This window comes from Copidosoma floridanum, unplaced genomic scaffold (genome assembly GCF_036245765.1).
Source record: "Copidosoma floridanum isolate Cflo_tuat_1 unplaced genomic scaffold, Cflo_Japanese_pri ptg000021l, whole genome shotgun sequence".
NCBI lineage: Eukaryota > Metazoa > Arthropoda > Insecta > Hymenoptera > Encyrtidae > Copidosoma > Copidosoma floridanum.
The window spans coordinates 23,190,035-23,207,035 of NW_028321898.1; the positions used below are offsets into that span (position 1 = coordinate 23,190,035).

The window sequence follows — 17,001 nt, forward strand, 5'->3', positions numbered from 1 at the left end:
CAAATTAATAATCCGTATGAAAACGTAACATATTAATTCTCGCGTGCACACACTCACTCCCACACCTTTACACACAAACGCGTGCGCGCCACCACTACCACAGCATAAGGTATAGGTATTATACCCTCGTTCCCCCAAGTATATATTATATACATACATGTATAACAACAAACGAGAGCACGCGGGGCAGCCGATCCCCGTTGTCTCGCGCCGTCATCAGAAAGAGTCGATCGCAAGCGCGCCTATCTTATGCTCAGTAGTAACAACCGAGCAGCGCCGCTCGGATCAACACATCGCCCACTCCCCCACGCGCTCAGATGCACCACCGCCCCCGATAAACCCTCCTCCTCCTCCTCCTCCTGCAAGTTACACCGGGCACGTACAAGTTGATATAGTGCAAAGTTGTGGCCCCGACCATGGATTTTTTGAACAAGCTGCTCAACAGGCCCCCGCAGAAGCCGGCTCTGCGCGCGGCCCCCTCCACGGTTAACGCTTCTCGTGAGGTATTGGTGTTTTTCTTACGTAAAGGGCTCGCGTTTGGCTTCCCCCGAAGGGAAAGATTAAGTCTAATTACCGAGAGAGGCGGGGGGGAGGGGGGCTTTCTTTCTGTCTTTTTGTGCACATGCACGGAGTGACAATGATATATACGATGCGCGAGAGGTGGTAACACGAAAATCCAATCGGCACCGGTATAGAGTGCGTGTGTATACATATATAAATCGAAAATCGGGTCTGGCAGACAACAACGGCCAAAAGGGTGCAACTATTATTGGAAATGCTCGCGCGCCGCCAAAGGATCGTCGCCTCGGTGCAACTCTTTTTCTTTCTTTGCTCCGTACTTTTGTACGTATATTTGAGTATGAAAAATGTCACGCATAACGCGACCCGCGATGGTTTGTTTGCGCCATTTCGGTGTATGTCGCGCGTATAAACCCCCCGCTTGCAATGTTTTCTTTCTTTTCACACACACGACGCTGCGTGTATGCATACGTTGCGTTTACTAGAGCGTGCCGTGTGAATGATGCCCCCTTTTGATGAGGTAGCTCCACAAAAAAGCCATTTTTGGCCATTTCGATCGTAAAAAGAAAAAAAAGGGATCTGGTACTTATTGTGTAAAAAAAAAATAAAAAAAAAAAAAAACAAGTACGCGTATTGTACAAACAATGTACCTTTTGACCCATGAAATGTAAACACACGCACGTCAAACGATTGTTATGACGGTGTCGGTTGAACCTGTCAGGCGTGCCTAAAAGCGTCGAGTCGAAGCGTATACCAGTAACAGAGCAAACTTGACACATTTAGCTGGTTTTTCGAGTGCGCGCCTCCTCCTCTTCCTTCATACGCTGCGCGCATCGGATGCCAAGTCGGAGAAAAAATTTAAAACTTGGCAGGGACTCCTTTGGCCTTGCGTCGGGTATTACACTGAATAGATCTTTTCGGGAGCTTTGGCCACATTTGTTTATCATATGCGTTTCCCAAGTTTATGGGTGAAAAATTCGCACGTTTTTTTGACCTTCGAACACATTTTTTTCACATCAATAAGTATAGGTACTTGGTTGGCCTTTTAATTATTTATTGTCCCATAATCCACGAATGTGTGTTACCAAGTTTTTGTCTCCAAAGTGTTTCTTTGAATAACTTTCTTTAATTTTGTTAACACTTTCGTAGAACCCCTCGTATATGTATGTCCAATGCCCAATACATGCGGGTACAGCTAATTTGGAAAATGTTTCGATTGTCTCATTCTCTTTGTGTACTTGTATGTGTATGTACGCAATCCACGACCGTATGTATGTGTACATTAATCGTAACAGACGATGAATAGAGTACCAAATGTTTTTTCATGCATAACTCAGATTGAGGAAAAAACTGTTTAACATCAAGTAACGCTTGGATAATGCTGTCAGATTTTTTTTGTGCAGATCACGCGATCGAATTGACTTGGGATGAAACAAAAATACTTGGTGTTTTATCAGAAAAAATATATGAAACTAAAATTTTTAAGATCAAAATGCTTCAAACAAAGCTTCGAGACTACAATTACATAATATATACCCCATACACAACTCGCCGATCTCTCGTGTTTTCAGAGCTCCAACGGTCCATCGAAAACTTCTCCATCCCACCGAGGAAGCCCAGCGGCCAAATCCACCCCGGCCTCCGAGCTCCCACCCTCGATCACCACTACCACCAGCAGTCCGAGCAGCCTCGCCCCGGGGAGCCTCTCCTCGGCCTCGAGTTTCCAGAGCCTCAGCTCCAAGAGCAGCAGCGGCATCTGCGTCGACTCCGCCCCGGACTCACCCGACAAGTCCTACACCAACGCCGACATCCCCGACCTCGACGACCTCATCTCCGCTTGCGCTGGAATCACTCTAGGCCCATCCACCTCCAAGGAGGACAACGAGGAGGACGAGGCGGATAGCTGCGACCAAACCTTCGCCTCGGCCGCCGACGACACCCTCACCGAGGACTCGCACGCCCAACTGCTCGAGAAAGCTCTCCAGACGCTTAAGACTCCCGACGCTGGGGACCAGGTAAGCACAATCATAGGCGCAAACTTGTTTCTTATCTCATCTACCGACGAGTCAGTTTTACCTCATGTATTTAGACAAGGGGAAATTGGTTCTTCACTCCCAATTGTAATCTCTTAGTTAGCTTCCGCAATGGGAAACAAATTAATATCCACGTTGTTTCAGACCAAGGAAAGCTCGCAGTCCTCGGTCTTGCCTTACGTCTCGTTCGAGGAGAGCGTTTTGCGCAAGCACCAGGAAAAATCCGAGGAGTTCAGGAGCGCCCTAGCCTCCTTCCAGCAGAGCGTCGTCGGTACCCTCGACAACCAGCCAAGCGATTCGCCCGTCGACAAGACCGATGGTTCGTGTATATTACGATCTCGTGCGATTCCTGCAACCAAAAGTCATCCGATCCAACCTGTTGTTTGTTATTTCCTTGCAGGTATCAAGCATCCGGGTTTCAACTCACCCGACGTCAGTTTCAAGGAAGTCTCGTGCTTTAACGAGTCCACGGTCTTGATCTCCAATTCGGAGGGCTCGTCTGTGTTTGCGGCTGATTTGCAAGCCAGGCTTCGAGAGAGTTCGCCCAAGTCTCTGTCCATCTTGAGCGAGGAGGCCGCCAAGGCCGATGCAACGCAGGACAGTCTTTTGAGCACGACTTTGGGCGTTGCGCGGGAGAAGAGTGTTGACGAGAGCGGGGCTGCAGGTGTTGCGGGTCAGGAAAACGTTTCGAGTACGACGCAGGATAGTTTGGTGCAGGAAAAGAGTTTGAACGAGAGTCGAGAGAAACCAGAGAGCGTCGTAGATGTCGCGGTGCAAGAAAACGTTCTGAGCACTACCCAGGATGCCGTGCTGGACAATGATCTGCGTGAAACTGTAGATTACGTCGCGGACAAGGCTCAAGACATTCTGGTGCAAGAAAACGTTTTGAGTACCACTCAGGATATCGTTGAAGAAGATCAAAGTGGTTCGAAGCAGGCAAGTGTTTTGGACGAAGCTCAGGACATTGTGCCAGAAGACGTTGAGTGCGATACTCGAGCGATCTTGAAGGTAGATGATGTTTTGAACGCGACTCAGGGTAGTCTGAAGCAGGAAAGTATAGTGAACAAGACACAGGATATTGTACGAGAAGAAGTTGAGTGTGATACTCAAGAAATTTTTAAGGAAAAAAGTGTTTTGAGCACCACCCAAGATATTGTGCAAGAAAAGAGTCTTGATGTTAGTGTAAAGCAAGAAAGTGTCTTGGACAAAGCTCAGGGTGTTGTATCAGACAAAGTTGAGTGTGATACTCAAGAAGTTTTGAAGGAAACAAATCTTTTAAACACGATTCAAGGTATTGTGCAAGAAAAGAGTCTTGATGTTAGTGTAAAGCAAGAAAGTGTCTTGGACAAAGCTCAGAGTATCGTGTCAGCTGAATGTGATACTCAAGATATCTTGAAGGTAGACAGTGTTTTGAGTACGACTCAAAGTATTGTGCAAGAAAAAAGTTTTGATACGCAGGATAGTGCTAAAGAAGAAAGTATACTAATTAGAACTCAGCATACTCTGCAAGAAGAAGAAAAAGAAATTCAAAGTAATATTCAAGATATTAAAAGTACAACTCAGGATATTGCGGTAGAAGAAAAAGTTACAGATGAATCTCAAGAAACTGTGAAACAAGAAAGTATATTAAATAAAACTAATGGTGTTTTAGTACAAGAAGAAGTCCAGAGTGAATATCAAGATATTGTGGTACAAGAAAACGTTTTGAGCACGACTCAGAAAGTAATCAATAAACATGTTATAAATGAAAATCAACCTCAGGATGTTGTAAACGATAAAAGCCTTTCAAGTAAAGCTGAAGATATTATAAATCAAGCCGAGGATTTTATAAATCAAAATATTGTAACTGACACTCAGGTGGTTGAAAAAAAAGAAATTATTCAGAATAAAACTCTAGATGGTTCAAATAAGACCCCAGGTGTTGTACAAGCAAATGTCTTAAATGAAAAGCCAAATATTGTTGTGAAAGATGACAATTTAAATGAAACCACAAGTACAGTTGTACAAGAATGTTTCCTTAACAGAACGCAAGACGTTGTAAAGGAGAAAAATATTGCAAATCAAACTCAAGATATCCTGAGGGAAAACACACTCAACAATAACGTAGCTGTTATTCAGAAAACACTCACCATCAATAAAAACCAATCAATCACACAAGAGATTAATGATAATGACATACAAGGTGATAAAGAGAACAGACTGGACAATAGTGCGTTTACGAATGAAAAGGACGACTTGAACGAAACTCAGTTTATCGTACAGAGAGCAAAGCAACACTTGATAGACGCAGATGCTCTGAAAAGAACCGAAGAGAGCGTTCAGTATAACAAAACTCAAAGCTTGAATCCTGAGCCACTTCTACAGACAAATAAGGAATTTAAAAAACAAGAAAGTTCACTCTTGATTCAAGAAACCACAAGTCCACTTAAAGGAAATTTAATAGTGAAAAATACCATAAAGACACCTGATAAGACAGAACTTGTTGCTGAAGTTGGCAAAGATTCTGAATTCTTGCCCTTAGATAAAATCGAATTGGTGGCCTCTACACCCTTTGACAAGAGTCTCAACAAAGAGTCCGTGCCAAAAGAAACCTTCCGTCGAAGGAGCGCACTATTCGTAGAGTCAGTTGAAGATGTCGAAACTGAGTTAAATTCAACTGTAGTGATAAAGCATCCCGAACAGGTTAATAATCAGCAGAACGTATTGCTGACTCACTTCCAACCTGAATTGGAGCCTCAGAAGCAGTGCCTATTTCCGCTGACTAGTCAAGACTTCGACCTGTCAGAGGCTGCTCTCTCCGTGGCCAAGGACATTGACGCTTCTCTGGAGAAAATCGAAGCAAACGAGGGATTCGTTTCTGCCTCAGAGGGTGAGTGTTTCAATTTTCATCTTGTGATTTGTGCCGTGACATATTGATGATAATTTTTTTCATTGCAGTTTTCGGTGACTCAAACGCATTTGATTTTCTCGACCAAGCTGGCACCCAAGTCGCCAAACGTGGCGAAAGGTATGACTCGCTGTTTATGAATTTCGATCCACTGGCCCAGAGACAGAGCATGTTGCCGCAAAAGAATTTACCTACAGCACCTGTAGCTGAGGAGGAAGAAAACATCGTCAAGGAAGCAAATCGGGCATCGCCGACAGCCACGGCTAATCCCACGCCGACGATACCCAATATGGATACGCCTAAGAAAAATCCAGCCTTAGCGGCTATTGACAGATTACTCTTTTTCAGTCCCACGGTGACCGAAGGGAGTCAACCGGTTGCCGAGGCCAAACAAAAGAAGGTAATGCAATTTGTTGAATTTTACTTGATTGCGTTTCTTAAAACTGATAATGTGAGATAAACTGTTGTTTCAGGAAGTTGTAGAGAAACCGGTGGTCCCGCAAGTGCCTGTGGTTGACGAAAAAATGGTGAAGGAACTGGAGCTGGTAAGATCGACAGTGCTTCAACTGGAAGCAGAGCTTGAAAAACAGAAAAAAGTCCACAAGGAAGAGTCGGTGAAACAAAAGGCAGCCAACGAAGAGAGATTAGCTAGCATACAAGCTAAATTCACTCAGATGCAGTCCCAGCTGTTACAGGAAGTGAAATGCAAAGACCAGATGACGTAAGTGTGCCACGTATCGATGTTTTTTTTTTTTTTTTTTTTTTTGGATGCTAAACGATGGATTTGAAAATAAATGAATGAATGTTTGTTGATAGGGTCGTGGTGGAAGAGTACGAAAAATCTATCAGCAGGTTGATAGCAGAGAGGGAAAAGGACAAGACGACCTTTGAGGTGGAAAAGGCGAAGCTCCAAGAAGAGCTTCATGTCGCTAATCAGCATCTGAGCAATACAGAAGCGGCATTTAGCGACGTGCACTCCAAGTACGAAAGGCTAAAGAACGTCGTTGCCGCGTACAAGACCAACGAGAGTGTGCTCAAAGAGAGCATAACGGAAAATCAAGAGACTATTAAAACTCTTGAGCACAGATACGAGCAGCTAAAGAGTCATGCGATGGCTCAGCTTGAAAAGTAAGTTTTGTTCCTTAAAAAAAAATAACCAAAATGGAAAACCAAAATATAAACGCTATATCATTTGGTGCTTTGATTTTTTTGCAGAGCAAATCTTGAATTGAATGCAATCAGGAAACATAACGAGGCTGAAACAATGAAACTAAAGGCTCTCGTAAGGAAAGCAGAACTGAAGAGTAAATCTTTGGAGGAAACTGTGGAGCAGAAGAATAAAGAAATTAAAGAGCTAACGGGTATCATTGATGAGATGATTGCAAGGGTTGATTAGGGATATTTTTTTTCTACGCGACAAGATTTACTATTTTTATTTCTTAGATTTTAAGAACGAAATGTAATGAAATATACATCAAATATGTGCATAATTGCGGTGTTTTCGAGAAGAGGGAAGTAAATAAAAGCAGAAAACACATCTCTGTCAGTTTGAAGTAAGCCTCTTTTACTAATTATTTGTAAGTTGTAAAATATAATATTTTATCGCAATAAAGCAGTCAAGGCTTGTTCAAACCACATAATATATACATGATACGTGTGTATCCCCAAATCCTAAATTTACATTGTACAAACTATTACATTATTCGTTTCATATAGTATCAGTAACAGTATGTACTCATAAGTATTTATAAAAATAACTTCTGAGTTTAAGCACAATTCAGTTCATTATTTATTATTCACAATCACGTTCAAGTTTTAAAGTTTTTCCTCCAATTAAATTACACTCGAGAAATTATTTCTTCAAAAAAGTTAAGACCAGTTATTAGCGCTAAACAACAATTATCCTTCATTCATTTTATAAATTAATGAATTAATACAACTTAAAATTCAAAAACCTTTCAACACTCGGATTCATATACAGTTATTTTTCGTATCGTTTGCTTGACATATATATAGTAACACTTGTTAGAAATGATAACACATCCTGCATACTTTCCTGTTGGTTAATAATTTAAACTAAAATCACATAAAACATTTTAAATCCTTAATTGTTTTGAAATAATCGGATTTTTCATAAAATATTCAATTACGCTATCGCTTTTTTTGCAGCGGAAAAATAAAAAAAAAATAAAACAACGGCTTTCTAATAAGACAAAATTTCATTACTTAGCCAGCACCAACAGGTGGCTAAGATATTTTTTATAATGATAAATCTCACTCGTTTGGAAAAAAAAATAAAAATAAAAGTAACGCTCAACAAGTGGATTCAATTTTTTTCGCTTCAATGATGAGAAGAACGTGTCGCTTGGCGAGTTTAACCATACGATCACTCGTGCTGCCGGGCTTTCGTGGTATGTTTTTATTCTCCAGATCGGGCATGTACTTTCGCACTGTTCTCGCCAACGCAGACGCGTGCTGTTTGAACCGTGGATGGCTTATCCCGATACCTTTGCTTCGCAGCGCTTCTGCGACGGCCCAGAGAAGTTTCTAATAAAAAATAGTTTCAAGTAAAAAATACATTTCCTATAACTATTTTATTTGCTGCAAAAGTTGTCTTACCTTTCGATGCGCTTCACTGAGCTCACATTTTCCACTGTTCGACGATCCATATTTGGACGTAACGCTACTCGTCGAGTGTCGCAAGGGATTTACATTGGACGCGCTATTTTCTGAATTTCTCGGTGTGTCGAAAGACAAACTTTTCGCCCACTTGTACCGTGTGCGTTCAAGTTCTTCTTCGCTCTTTCGCTTCTTCAGTTCTGGAAAACTCAAGGACTCGACATCGTTATTTCCAGCTACGAAAAATAACACTCGATTATCGACCACTTAGAAAAAAAAATAAATCAACAAGGATTACAATTCAAACAACTGTATTTTACCTTCGTTCTTCTTTGGTGTTCTTTGGAAAAGTGCTCGTTTGATTTTCCTCGGATTATTAGCACCGTTGAACTGGGCGGTCGTCGTAGTAGCAACGACTTCTCGACTAGGACCCGCTTTGTCAACCGGTGGACTTTGGAACAGCGCTCGCTTCGACGTCTCGATCTTGGCCTTCCTCGGCGACGGACCCTCCAGTTGCAGTCGCCTCATCCATTTCTTCGCGGAACTGCGCGGAGTCTTTTTTCGAGGGCTTTTACATTTCCTCGGACTCTTTCCGCGTGGGCTCTTGCCTTTCCTCATCGGTCCTCTTTTGACGTTCAGCATGAGCTTCTTTTCCGGGAAATTGAGAACTTGCAGATTGGCGCTTGAGAACGTGCGCCTCCGCTTGGCAAGGTAACTCAGTCTTTTGCCAGGGCTCTGGCCGTTGTTACGCTTAGCTAGAAGGCTGCGTTGTCTCGCACTACCCGGCATCTGTTTGGCAAACCAGACGTTGCACGTCGACTGCGTCTCGGCGCCAATGTACCTTTCGCACAGCTTCATCCGCAGATTTTCAAAGTCTTCCAACGATCTGTTTCTGTTGTAACTGAAACGACAAACATGTACATTGGACAAAATGCTTTGCAGATGAAAATGTAATAGTAGAAAAATGCGTGTACTTACTATATTCCCTGGCAACGGTGCGTGTACACCACAGGCCATGTCATACTTTTGGCTTCGTCGACCGAACACGTCGCGTACAGGGTCGGCATGTTATCCATACTATCGCTAATATCACCCAGTTTGCTATCCTCGTTATCTACTGTATTTTGCGTAGGTGCGTACGTCGAGGTCGACAAGAGCGATAAGTTGAAAGGCGAATCCTTGCACTTATCGTCACCGATATCGTACAATTTGTCTTCGGTCTTGGCACTGCTCTGCGTCGGTGCAAAAGCTGACATGGACAAAAGCGACGTGCTGAACAGCGAACTCCCCAAGTCGAACCTGCACATCGACGCTTCAAACTCATCCGTGTCCAAGACGGAGGAATCGTGTGGGCTAAATTTTTCGCACTCGTCGAACGCCATGCTCAAGTTCCGCATACCAGCCTTTAAAGGCGACCGCCTCTTGGACTCGTTGCTAATGACTTGACTGTTTTGCGAGTACTCCTGTTGCGAGGGTTCTAGCTGAGAAGACGTGGCTAAGGACGCGTCGATTTCGTTTGTCTTGCCATTGTCCAGTAGAAACGGATCCGCCCAGAAGTAGCTGCGATTTTGTTTGATATACGCGAGGAAGTCGTCGCAGTCCTTCTGTGATATCGTGTGATTGGGTGGCGGTGGCACCCCGCATAAGTACTTGTTCACTTGCTTCAGTAAGTACTTGTCCGCCTTAAGTACCATCTCCTTCTGGCTCAGCTTGACAGGACTCGGCGGGGATATTCCTACCGGTTCCTCGAGCGTGTTGTTGGTTGGATATGACGTAGCAGTGGTCGTGTTTGTACTCTCGGCCTCGTCGTCGGCGTCGCTCTCGCAAAACATTTCGGGACTCGTCTCGGGATCCGGGAGATTGAATTGTTTACTGCTTGTCCACAACTGCAGGTTCGTCGCTATCGTTGTGGGTGCTGTGGTCGTTGTAGATATGTTGGTTGTCGAGGACGGCTCGTCGTAGTTGCAGTCCATTGCGTCCTCGTACACCACGGTTGGATCAACCGTTTTTGGCTTAGTTGGCGACTCAATGATTTGTCGATCGGGTTCGGATGCCTCGGTGCGCGTTGTCGTCGTCTCAATGGCTGGACTGTCGCTTGGCTCGGTTTCCTCATCTAGCGACTTTTCCTCCAGCTCTGTCATCGTTTTTTCATTTGTCGTGTCTAAAATCGGATTAATATAATTATGATCTACTGTGCGATTTTCCTCTTACTCGATATCACGCCTCAAGAGGATGTTTCATCAAGGGAAAGACAACTGCTTGCAAGTCAAACGTTGTGACGTTTCATGGTGCGTGAGTAATAGTCTCCAGTAATGATTATATGATTTAGTTGTTCGTAATTTAAAATACATTATTTTGTACAAGTATTGTCACAGAAATTTTACTTTCACAATAGATTTGAGCCAATGTAAAACGTTGATTTTCAAACCAACTCACCATGTGTAGAAGAGCTGAGAGCCAAATCTTCCTCGAGACACGACGGTCTGCGTTCTTGGATCAGCGATTCGTTAAGTTGAACCATCTCTTTGGCTGGAGTGTTACTCTCCAAATGCATCGTTCTTTTAAAAAAAGGGGGGATGCAACTCAGTTCACACCACTGATCCTTGATGTTCTTGGTATTTCTTCATTATGAACTGTAAAAATACATAAACAATAATACAGATATTAATTTGATTTGTATATAATTGATACCTATAAACACAACTACACAAGAGGGGGAGATGTGAAAGCAACGAGAGTCCCTATAACCAATGAAAATTATTCTTTATTCTATTTTACGTATAGTTTTTTCCAAAGTATATAGAGTAAAAATTATCAAACAAAATCCAATGACCAACTTGTATTAAAAAACATCCAACAAACCCAAGAAGATGAGTGATACTTGGTTTTAGCATTTGAAAAAAAAAATTGAAACAAATAGCTTTGTTGGTATTGGTGTATATAACACACACTTTCTCCCACACATATTCAAATTCTATTTCAACACTTATCAAGTATACCCCACCCCCCTAGCACCAATTATAAATTCATTAATGTGCTAATATACGGTGTAATGAATCATTAATTTAAGCTGAGAAAGGTATGAATCGTAATTAAAACTTATAAATAGGCAGGACAAATGTAAATACACACACAAACGCACGAGACGTTTCGTAGTCATGCACAGCTGCTTCAACGACTGTTCCAGCTGACGAGGATGTTTGTGGAGTATTCTTGAAAAGAGCGTCACAGCAGGACCAATTGCTTTTCTTTTCTCAATCCTGAGTTCTTCAATTGTTGAAATGCTTGGTTGATAAACAAATTCTTTTAGATTTTCTAGATATTATGTGCGCACACACCTACAATATCGAGGTGTCTGCCTCACCCTCTCTGAACTGAAGGTGGGAGGTGGGAGAGACGAGATAAAAAAATTTTTCAAGTTGCGTTGACGTAACGTCGACCCGCGCGCGCACACCACATTTTTTTTTCTAGCGCGCGAACATTTGCGCCAGATACAATCGATGACTTTCGGACACTCTATCTCTTACTATACACTACCCTATACTGTAATAAAACTGATTCATTCGTTTATTATTTTTATTATTTATTCGCATGATGCACTACTAACGTACTTTAACAACGCCTAATACTGTTAAAAGATGCTCCCTACTTCCCTATATACATTCAGTTTGCAATCAGCGCCATCTAGCGTTTCGGATTTCTCGGACCTCGGACTGACGCAAACTATTTTCTAGGGGAACCGTCTTGAAAAAGTCCCTAGATTCTAGGGATTTCTAGCAGAAGTAAATTACTAGACGCGTATATAGATAAACTATAGTAGGTCAATCGCGTTGCATAGGTGAAGGGACTATATAGTATGGGTGTTTTCCGCAATCGTCACCACTGGTGAGTCACCAGCAAGTAATTTAAGGTTGCGCTCTACACTACCATCAACTATAGTTGACTTACTGACCTGACAGTAACGTAGAGCGCAAATTTAAATTACTTGCTGGTGACGACGATTGCGGAAAACACCCCAAGCGGCGTTACCACCACGACCTACGTAACTTTACAGCTTCTGATTTTATCATTCTGGTAAAGAGAGCACGGTGTAAGATGTACGTGAAGTTATGTGTAGTAATTAAAGAAATTACTACTAAGTAATGCCATTTGGTCGATTTTATTAAACCATATGAATATCTCTATTTTTAGAGGTCAACTTTCGAGTAAAAAATAGATTGTAAACTTGCCGCAAACAACACAAAACACGTCAACTTTTTATTATCTATCTATAACAGTAGTTGCGGCTGGTTTTTAATTATCAAAGTGACTTTGCTGTAAGTAGCAATAATTATTTTGGATCAGCGCCATCTAGCGGTCTTTGTTTTTTGGCCAAAAGTGGCACCTAAAATTCTCAATCAGAGCATTCAGGATTAGAGCCATTTAGTCAGTTATAAACCAGCCGCAACTCATGATGAAGCTATAAAATAAAAAAATAACAATACGTGTGTTTTAGGCGGCAAGTTAAAAATCTATTTTCTACCAAAAAATCGACCTCCTATGTGTTTGTACTTTTGAAAATAAATTTTTAAGCATAAGGTAGATTGTTAACTCGCCGCCTAAAACACACGTATCGTTATTTTTTAATTTTATAGCTTCATCATAAATTGCGGCTGGTTTATAATTGATTAAATGGCTCTAATCCTGAATGCTCTGATTGAGAATTTTAGGAGCCACTTTTGGCCAAAAAATAAAGACCGCTAGATGGCGCTGATCCAAATAATTATTGCTATTTACAGCAAAGTCACTTTGATAAATACAAACCAGCCGCAACTAATCTTACAGATAGATAATAAAAAGTTGACGTAGTTTGTGCTGTTTGCGGCAAGTTTACAATCTATTTTTACTCAAAAGTCGACCTCTAAAAATAGAGATATTTATATGGTTTAATAAAATCGACCATATGGCATTACTTTGTAGTAATTTCTTTAATACATACTACACATAACTTCACGTACATCTTAGACCGTGCTCTCTTTACCATGGCCAGATTACGGAACAGAGCGCCAGTTAATTCAAGGTAGTTAACTTATTGACCTGATGGTAGCGTAGAGCGCAACCTTAAATTACTTGCTGGTGACGATTGCGGAAAACACCCTATGTAAGTTAATTGTCCCAGAAATGGCGGAGCCAATCAGTGACTTTCGGACGCGTTAGCCGATGGGGATTGGGGAATGGGGATATTGGGGATGCGGAATGTCCACTTCAAGTGTTCAGTTTCAGTGTGTGTGCTGCCCTGCGCGGCTTTAGTTGTGTGCATGTAGGTTAGGGCATACTATACACACAGTGTGCGCAGTAGCAAAGCAAACAACATTTTGGAGTCAGCGTTTTATTTTTTTTTACTACATCAGAGTTTTCGGACAAAAATTCAAAATGCTTGATTTGTTCACGATCTTTAGTAAGGGTGGCATTGTGCTCTGGTACTTTCAGAGCACAGCCCAGATCTTTACACCAAGCGTGAACGCCCTCATCAAGAGTGTCATCCTCCAGGTATTTTTACCCTCTGATTCTCGATACTTACAGTACTTGGTTTTTTTGTTTTCGCGTGTTTCGTTGAAAAACAATATTATGGTAATGGTGCTGAGTCATTGCGATTTTCTGGCTCTTTGAGCTCGAGACTTTTAAAGAGTATGTTGTGATTCCATATGGTATAACATGAATGTGTCAAATGTGATTTTTTTTTTTCTCTTATAGTGCTTTCAGTATTTTTTTTTTATTTTTATCTAATTATTTTGAAGGATTGAGGGATCATTGGTTTGATTTGTAGAAGCTTGTTTATTTTCTAATTCATGGATGTGGGTTGAAAGATTAGAATCGTTATATATGCTAATTTGATTAGAGAGGATAGAGGATTGGGGATAAACTATTGAGGCTGAATTATACTTCCATCGATTTCTGTCTATCTATTGTGTGGTTCTAGAGTATTTATAGTCCATATGGCTCGTTCAATGTCTATTTTGGGACGATTTTATTTACCTTTATTGGAAAGCCTTATTCTTACTATTTTAATACTTAATATCACTATGTAAACAGTTGTAATCATATTGTAACCACATGGATTGTCAATATTTTTTAGGAAAGAACTGGAAATCAATCATTTGAGCATGAAAACCTGCGCCTGCAGTACAAGCTTGACAATGAATTTGATTTGGTTTTTGTGGTGGCATATCAAAAAATATTACAGTTATCATATGTGGATAAGTTTTTAAACGATATCCATCTGGAATTTAGAGATCGGTTCAAAAACGACTTGCAGAAATCCAGTTGGTTCTCCAATTACGAATTTTCCAAGCCTTATCAACGTACTTTGACTTTGGCTGAGCAATGGGGAAAGTCTCAAGCCAAGATTCCTAAACAAATGAGAACTTTCGATGAAAGTTTCAAGTCCAAAAAGACTGTAGCTAGTATGATAGAGAGAAAAGATGATAATAAAGATAGTAAAAAACAAAGTGAGTATCATATCTGATTGTATTTTTTACTCCATTCTCATACTTCTTTGGTGCTTGTGGATGCATAAAAATTTCTCCGTAATTATACAGCTTATGGTGTTGGTATTATCCTTTTTCATATTTATAGACAAAAAGAAAAAAGGGACCAATGTGGCTGACGAAGGTCAACGTAAGTCAATAGTGAGACAAAACTTGCTCTATATTGTTTTGCATGATTCATTAAAAATTTCCGCTTCTTTTTTTTTCATCACTATACATTTTTTTAATACTTTGATTTTCAATGTTTTTCTGTACAAAAAAATAATTTTATCTTCAATAAAAACTTACTTGAGCGCAGCAAAAACTCAAGAAGTGCCTAAAGTACCAGACTCCCCTAAAGCAGCACCTTTTCTCAATGGTGAATTGAATGAGGACACAATGTTGGCCAATCGTATGAAACTTGTTCAAAAAATGGCAACTGGACCAAAAAAGAAGGCGGACAAGCAGTAGGTTCACCATTTGTTGTATAAACTAAACAAGTAACGATACACGGTTGATATTCGATGTATAATTTTTTTTTTTTCCCTTTCAGAAAGAGTCCTAAGCCTGAGAAAGTTGGAAAGAAACCTAGAGTATGGGAACTAAGTGGAACTAACAAGGATGTCGCAAACTTGGAGCGTACTAAGGATAAGCCAGAAGAGAGTAGAGAGTATGTCGCTGCTGATACAACTGTAAGTTTGTTATTGGCGTTAACTTCAAGTCAAGTACGATTTAATGATCTGTTGACCAATGATTTCATGATTTTTTCAGATCATAGGTCAGATGAAGGGTGGTATTCGTGACTTGGAAGTCGAGAGCGATTCCGAGGAGGACGAAGAATCCGACGAGCCCGAGGTCCAGCAGTACAAGCCCCAAACTCCCAAAAAATCTGGTGGCGTGTTTTCCATGTTCAAGAGCCTCGTGGGTAACAAGTCCCTCAAGGAAGAGGACATGCAGCCTGTGCTCGAAAAATTGAAGGACCACCTGATCGCCAAGAACGTAGCCACCGACATAGCTCAAAAGCTCTGCGACTCCATTTGCGTGAAGCTAGAGGGCAAGGTCCTCGGCACGTTCGAGAGTGTCTCCAGTACCGTTAAGGCCACCCTCACCGACGCTCTCGTCCAGATTCTCTCGCCCAAACGGCGCGTCGATATTCTTCGCGATGCCATCGAGGCTAAGAAACAGAAGAAACCTTACGTCATGGCATTCTGCGGAGTCAACGGTGTCGGAAAGTCCACCAATTTGGCCAAGATTTGTTTCTGGCTGATAGAAAACAATTTTAGAGTACTCATTGCTGCTTGCGATACCTTCAGGGCCGGTGCTGTTGAACAGCTCAGGACCCATATGCGTCATCTCAACGCCCTTCATCCTCCAGAAAAGCACAGCAACCTCACCATGGTGCAGCTCTACGAAAAAGGTATTTTTTTTTTTTCCTCCTCTCGTTTACGTGATATACACTATCACTTTGGGCACTCGAGTAACAAACACTATGGCTACTTGGAATGTAACAGGTTACGGCAAGGATGCGGCAGGCATTGCGATGGAGGCCATAAATTACGCGCGAGACGCTCACTTTGACATCGTCCTCATCGATACGGCGGGCCGTATGCAGGACAATGAGCCGCTCATGCGCGCCCTCGCCAAGCTCATCAAGGTCAACGAGCCCGATCTCGTACTCTTTGTTGGCGAGGCTCTGGTTGGTAACGAGGCTGTTGACCAGCTCGTCAAGTTCAATCAGGCTCTCGCCGATTACAGTAGCTCCACCAATCCTCACATTATTGACGGCATAGTACTCACCAAGTTTGACACCATCGATGATAAGGTTTGTTTAGCGATTTTTTTAGACCCCCCCTTTTTCGTGATGAGGAAATCGATTGACAGAGGCGGTATGTGTGTTTGTTTTTCCAGGTCGGAGCTGCTATTTCGATGACGTACATCACAGGCCAGCCGATTGTCTTTGTCGGCACTGGCCAGACTTACACGGACCTCAAATCCCTGAACGCCAAGGCTGTGGTGCACGCTCTCATGAAATGAGTGTTACCTGATTTATTAAAAATAATATGTTTAGCGTGAATTATTACTATATAATTATATATGTATGTTGAAAGATTTTATTGTCATATTATATATATATATTTATAACTATTACCGTCAGCTCGGCAATTGTCTTCTTTGTTGACTGAATCGTTTGTTCAACAATTGTTTTTGTACGCATATCTTGTATTAATTAGAATATAAAGAGAAACCTGCAAAGTGTTTTCTCGTTGAGTTGAATGAATAGTGCTTTTTTTTTTTTGTTTTTTCTCCATGTGCCAGCTATAGGTGCAGAAAATGTTATATACACACGCCGATTGAAGGAACAATTGAAACAATTTACTGATCTTGCACCAAAATCACTCATGTACAGACTTTCAACAACGTGTCTTCTTTTTTTTCT

The 17,001-nt window shown here is 41.5% G+C and overlaps 3 protein-coding genes across 5 annotated transcripts; 2 read left to right on the forward strand and 1 right to left on the reverse strand.

The window, feature by feature from the left end:
• Positions 1 to 344: 344 nt before the first annotated feature.
• Positions 345 to 6,976, forward strand: tacc (transforming acidic coiled-coil protein). Its single transcript, XM_089594885.1, has 7 exons — positions 345 to 503; positions 2,091 to 2,534; positions 2,697 to 5,421; positions 5,490 to 5,839; positions 5,913 to 6,160; positions 6,256 to 6,567; positions 6,655 to 6,976. The coding sequence occupies exons 1-7, from the start codon at positions 417 to 419 to the stop codon at positions 6,833 to 6,835; spliced, it is 4,347 nt and encodes a 1,448-aa protein (XP_089451011.1). The 5' UTR covers positions 345 to 416; the 3' UTR covers positions 6,836 to 6,976.
• Positions 6,977 to 7,204: 228 nt separating this feature from the next.
• mi (cyclin E-interacting protein minus) lies at positions 7,205 to 11,670 on the reverse strand. 2 transcript variants are annotated; one of them, XM_089594886.1, is made up of 6 exons: positions 11,201 to 11,670; positions 10,495 to 10,691; positions 9,037 to 10,219; positions 8,379 to 8,959; positions 8,059 to 8,294; positions 7,205 to 7,986 (listed from the first exon to the last, which is right to left on the reverse strand). In XM_089594886.1, exons 2-6 carry the CDS (start codon positions 10,610 to 10,612, stop codon positions 7,753 to 7,755), a joined length of 2,352 nt encoding a protein of 783 aa, XP_089451012.1. In that variant the 5' UTR covers positions 10,613 to 10,691; positions 11,201 to 11,670; the 3' UTR covers positions 7,205 to 7,752. The 2 variants fall into 2 exon arrangements, with proteins under 2 accessions (XP_089451012.1, XP_014207780.2); XM_014352294.2 differs by having other exon boundaries at positions 11,191 to 11,670.
• A 1,649-nt stretch (positions 11,671 to 13,319) lies between these two features.
• SrpRalpha (signal recognition particle receptor alpha) lies at positions 13,320 to 16,822 on the forward strand. 2 transcript variants are annotated; one of them, XM_014352257.2, is made up of 8 exons: positions 13,320 to 13,587; positions 14,174 to 14,546; positions 14,674 to 14,715; positions 14,884 to 15,031; positions 15,118 to 15,256; positions 15,336 to 15,981; positions 16,076 to 16,386; positions 16,473 to 16,822. In XM_014352257.2, the coding sequence occupies exons 1-8, from the start codon at positions 13,471 to 13,473 to the stop codon at positions 16,596 to 16,598; spliced, it is 1,902 nt and encodes a 633-aa protein (XP_014207743.1). In that variant the 5' UTR covers positions 13,320 to 13,470; the 3' UTR covers positions 16,599 to 16,822. The 2 variants fall into 2 exon arrangements, with proteins under 2 accessions (XP_014207743.1, XP_014207744.1); XM_014352258.2 differs by lacking the exon at positions 14,674 to 14,715.
• The last annotated feature ends 179 nt before the right edge of the window (positions 16,823 to 17,001 follow it).

Excerpts from the sequence above, each read along its gene's own strand:
- tacc (XM_089594885.1), top strand. The coding sequence starts at position 417 with ATGGATTTTTTGAACAAGCTGCTCAACAGGCCCCCGCAGAAGCCGGCT. Across the intron at positions 504-2,090 it reads CGGTTAACGCTTCTCGTGAG|AGCTCCAACGGTCCATCGAA; the intron begins GTATTGGTGTTT and ends TCGTGTTTTCAG. Across the intron at positions 2,535-2,696 it reads CTCCCGACGCTGGGGACCAG|ACCAAGGAAAGCTCGCAGTC; the intron begins GTAAGCACAATC and ends ACGTTGTTTCAG.
- mi (XM_089594886.1), bottom strand. The coding sequence starts at position 10,612 with ATGCATTTGGAGAGTAACACTCCAGCCAAAGAGATGGTTCAACTTAAC. Across the intron at positions 8,960-9,036 it reads CACCGTTGCCAGGGAATATA|TTACAACAGAAACAGATCGT; the intron begins GTAAGTACACGC and ends TTGTCGTTTCAG. Across the intron at positions 8,295-8,378 it reads AACACCAAAGAAGAACGAAG|CTGGAAATAACGATGTCGAG; the intron begins GTAAAATACAGT and ends TATTTTTCGTAG.
- SrpRalpha (XM_014352257.2), top strand. The coding sequence starts at position 13,471 with ATGCTTGATTTGTTCACGATCTTTAGTAAGGGTGGCATTGTGCTCTGG. Across the intron at positions 14,547-14,673 it reads TAAAGATAGTAAAAAACAAA|ACAAAAAGAAAAAAGGGACC; the intron begins GTGAGTATCATA and ends TCATATTTATAG. Across the intron at positions 15,257-15,335 it reads ATGTCGCTGCTGATACAACT|ATCATAGGTCAGATGAAGGG; the intron begins GTAAGTTTGTTA and ends TGATTTTTTCAG.